General features: G+C 38.5%; 1 protein-coding gene across 1 annotated transcript in view; it reads right to left on the reverse strand.

Moving 5' to 3' along the window:
- The window catches only part of epha4b (eph receptor A4b), a 113,455-nt gene that overhangs the window by 96,826 nt on the left and 11,629 nt on the right, over window positions 1-5,000 (reverse strand). The window contains exon 2 of the mRNA XM_062553630.1: window positions 198-262. Coding sequence (XP_062409614.1) covers window positions 198-262 — 65 coding nt within the window. The remainder of the gene's footprint in view (window positions 1-197; window positions 263-5,000) is intronic.

The following is a 5,000-nucleotide window of genomic DNA, read 5'->3' on the forward strand; positions in this document are numbered from 1 at the left end:
CACACACACACACATGGAACTGCCAAACATGGCTAACGGTTGACCTCCATACAATGGCGGCACCTAACAGTTGCATTTTACAAGCCATGAAGTCATGTTAGGTCAGTGGTAGCGGACGTTAGAGTGATGACGAGCTGAGCGGTTGGATGCATACGTGGTGTCATGGCAGCGCAGCATTTCACTGCTCACACACTCACCCCTTCAGCTGGATACGCCTCCCAGCCCAGGTCTCCCAGCGCAGACATGGAGTCCAGCAGTGTCACTAGAAAGAGACAAACACAAAGAGTCACTGACTGTGTGTGAGTGTGTGTGTGTGTGTGTGTGTGTGTGTGTGTGTGTGTGTGTGTGTGTGTGTGTGTGTGTGTGTGTGTGTGTGTGTGTGTGTGTGTGTGAGTGTGTGTGTTAAACATCCATGCTTACATCACATTCACAATCACATTCATATCTTTTTCCCCCCAAAAAACATCCATTTTGTCTGGCAACAAGGGGTCAAATGCTAAGCCTGAACTAAGAGGGTGAGCGGCAAAGGAACTGTTGAGGACAGCAAACCAGAGAGAGTAGAGAGTAGGAGGAGAGTTACAAATATGTTGAAGATGGTAAGAGTTCTATATAAAAAAAATAAGCTCTATAGGAGAGTTGACTGGTATTTGGTAAATGCTTTAAACCAGAGAGACTCAGAATCGAAATGAACGGATTTCGAACTTCGACCAAACGCCCGTTTGACAGTGATGTTACCGCTGTCCCATCACACCCAAATATCTATGCACTCTCACACACTGTCTGAGCAGCCAGCACACTTTAGCACTCTGTTAACCATAGCAAGGAGCCGCGGATTTGAATTGGAGCTGAGAAAGATATCAACAGCTAGTACTATTGAGATAAATGTGGTGAGACAGATAAACAATGATGTCTGGTGGAACAAATGATTTTATATGTGCTTGTGTGTATGTGTGTGTGTGTGTGTGTGTGTGAGAGATTACAGGGAACTTTATATCCCATCTGTCAAAAATCAAAAAGTGAAATGTGGAAGAGATTCAGGGGGGATCATTGTATTGTTTAAAGAAGACATTTCAAATCACATTTTCCCAGTAAAGAAAGGCAAATCACATATATGGATCAAATTAAAAAAAGAGCTCACTTCCTCAGAACATGACATCTACCTTTGTGCCATCTATATACCTCCACATGAATCCCCATACTATTCAGAGGAAATCTTTTCAATTCTACAATCTGAAATCTTACAATTCCAATCAGAGGGGTCTGTTTTAGTCATGGGAGACATGAATGCGAGAACTGGGAGAGAAATAGACTATATTGAATCGAACAGTTATGCATATGTCGCTGATGTGCAGATTAATAGAAACACTAATTTTGAAAGACTACGTCAGAGCAATGACAATATTGTCAACAAAAATGGTAAGCAGTTAATCCAACTCTGTAAAAGCCTTGGTCTCTTTATTTCAAACGGCAGAGTAAAGGGTGACTCTCTGGGTAGATTTACCTACTGTTCCAAGCTTGGTTGTAGTGTGGTAGATTACGCCATCACAGATATAGATGCAAGTCAAATCAACTACTTTATGGTTAAGCCCCAAGTCCCACTATCTGATCATAGTCATATAACTTTAAGTTTAAGAAAGAACAACACCGCTGCAACACCTTCAAAACATCAAAAAAACAAATTCTATCCCCTGCCAACTCAGTTTCGGTGGGACAAAAACAGTGTGGAACAATATCAGACCGAACTAAGTAGTATACAAACTGAAAATCAGATATACACATTTCTGTTCACAAAATTCCCAGAAGACAGGGAAGGAGTAAATATAGCAACGGAAAAGTTAACAGAAATGTTCACCTCAGTCGCCAAGAACACACTGAAAATTAAAAAAACAAAGAAAACAACAACTGCGAAAAACAAGTGGTTTGACAAAGAATGTCAAGCTTTAAAAAAACAAATAAGAATGTTATCAAATAAAAAACACAGGGACCCCACAAACCAAAATACAAGGTCATTATATCAATTGACTCTCACCAAGTACAAAGCATTATTGAGACAGAAGAAATATATGTATATGAAAGAAAAACTACAAAATATTGAAGATGCAATAGATCAAAACTCTTTTTGGGATGAATGGAAGAAACTTGAAATTTCTAAGAAACATAAACATATTCCCCTATGCGATGCAAATACCTGGACCAACCATTTTGAACACTTATATACTAGTGACAAATTAAATCCCTTCCAAATTCAATTGACTGACGAGTTGCACACTCTAGAGTCAGGAGCAAAAAACAAATTGAATACCTTAGACACACCCGTATCATTAATTGAACTAACTAAAAAAATTAAAAGCCTAAAGAATAAAAAAGCATGTGGACCTGATGGAATTTATAATGAAATGATTAAATGCAGCACTCCATTATTAAGCCAGGCCATTCTTAAACTTTTCAATATGATCATAGTAGTTGGCCATTTTCCAGACCCATGGAAAGAAAATCAGATCGTTCCAATCTTTAAAGATGGTGACAAATTCAATCCCAACAACTACAGAGGGATCGCTTTAAGTAACAACCTAGGGAAACTCTTCTGCAATATAGTAAACAACAGGATAACAGACTTTTTACTAGAAAATAAGGCCATCAACAACTGCCAGATCGGTTTCATGAAAAACCACCGAACAACCGACCACATATACACATTACAATCACTAATCGATAAATATGTCACTAACATCAACAAAGGAAAAATATTCGCTTGTTTTATCGATTTCAAAAAGGCGTTTGACTCAGTTTGGCAGGATGGTCTATTATTGAAACTTATTCAAAATGGCATAGGAGGAAAGACATACGATATAATTAAAGATATGTACGATAACAATAGATGTTGTGTGAAAATCGAAAATCAAAGAACAACTTACTTTAAGCAGGCCAAAGGGGTCCGGCAAGGGTGTACTCTCAGCCCACTGCTTTTTAACTTATATATTAATGATTTAGCAACTAACATCGAAAACTCTAAATCACCAGGACTTACATTAGAGGGAAGGGAAATTAAATGCTTGTTATTTGCTGATGACCTCTTACTTCTATCGCCAACTGAGGAAGCTTTACAGGAAAGTCTTTCCATTCTTGAAAACTACTCAGAAACTTGGAACCTCAAAATAAACACAGAGAAAACTAAGACAATGACCTTTCAGAAAAAACATCGCTCAACGGGGAATAAATATACTTTCACTCTTGGTGGGGAAAAACTATGTCAGGTGACAAAATATAACTACTTAGGCCTGACAATATCATCATCAGGCAACTTTGATACAGCAAATAAAGACCTAGCTGAAAAGGCACGGAAAGCTTACTATGCAATTCACAGAACATTAAAACAATTTAATCCCCCCGTTAGACTGTGGCTGAAAATTTTCGACTCAACCATCAAGCCCATCCTTTTATATGGAAGTGAAATTTGGGGCACCAAGTACCAACACAATTATGTCTCTTGGGACAAAAACGCAGCAGAGACATTTCATCTTGAATTTTGCAAAAACACCCTTGGAGTACATAGAAATGCCTCCAATCTTGCCTGCAGAGCAGAACTAGGAAGATTCCCCCTACTGACTGATATAAATAAAAGGGCATGCAAATTTTACCATCATCTTATATCTAACCAAGACAAATGTCATTATAATGCTCTCCTACAGAGGGGAAAACACCCAGAGAGAGACCCTTTTACTTATCTGAAAACTAAACATAATCTGAATGAAACGGACATGACACAGGCAAAAATAAAACTAATCGAAAAAGAAACAAAAGAAGAGTATTTCCAATATTGGCTGAACGAAATTGAGCATTCTAATAAATTGAACTGTTTTCAAAAATTTAAAAAGAATTATGAATTGGCACCCTATCTTACAGAAATTAAAGAATTTAAACAAAGAAAACAAATAACTTCCTACAGAATTAGCGACCACTCGCTGGCCATAGAGACTGGAAGACACAGACAGACCTGGCTTCCAAGGGAAGAAAGACTTTGTCTGAATTGTAATGAGGGAGCAGTGGAGGATGAGCTACATTTTCTAACCAAATGTAACAAATATGCCTCTATTAGAGGCCAGTTTTTCGAACAATTCACACAAGTTTCACCTCAATTTCACCTATTGGGAAATGAAGAGAAACTCCCATATCTATTAGGAGAGCACAGAGACTGTATTAGTCTAGCAGCACAATACGTGTCAGACTGTCACAAAATGAGGAAGTGAGTGACTCTTGATAATGTGGCAAAGTACATGGTAGCATGTTGACAATATCTTTTTAAAATGATATTATTATTACTATTTTTTTTTCTAATTATTTAAGTTTCCTTTCCTTTCATTTACCTATTTTAAAAATAGTTCCTATAAGTTTCATTTGTTTTCACTCCACCCCAAACAGATATTGTATCTGTTTGTTTTTTGTAATATGTCAGCTTTGGCAACACTGCTTATTTGAGTCATGCCAATAAAGCTCCTTTGAATTTGAATTTGAATTTGAGAGAGAGAGAGAGAGAGAGAGAGAGTGAGGGGGTGTAGAGTGAGAGAAATGAGTCTAAAAACAAGTGTTTAAATGGCTGCTCAGGAGCCGGATCCTCGTGGCCAGGACTCTGAACTGTGTTTTGCCACTCTGGCGCTCCGTTCCAGGGTAATTAAGGTCTCGGCACCGTGAGCGATTAATTTTTAATTACCCTCCATCTGCGAATGCTGCCACTCTCTCTCTCTCTCTCTCTCTCTCTCTCTCTCTCTCTCTCTCTCTCTCTCAATCTTTCTCTCCATCTTCCACATTCTCTCTCTCTCTGTCTCTCCATACTGTGGAGCCTAACCTGCTAGCTCCACAGCCAGTAATAGAATGCTCTTCACCGAGCTCTTCTCTGGCAGATTCTCTGGGCCACAACACCTGGCCAAACACAGCCCATAATACCCACTAAAGGAATGTCTTCACAATATAAACTTTCATTTGTCCAAAAGCTTTTACACTCG

This window comes from Sardina pilchardus, chromosome 2, assembly GCF_963854185.1.
Source record: "Sardina pilchardus chromosome 2, fSarPil1.1, whole genome shotgun sequence".
Lineage (NCBI taxonomy): Eukaryota > Metazoa > Chordata > Actinopteri > Clupeiformes > Clupeidae > Sardina > Sardina pilchardus.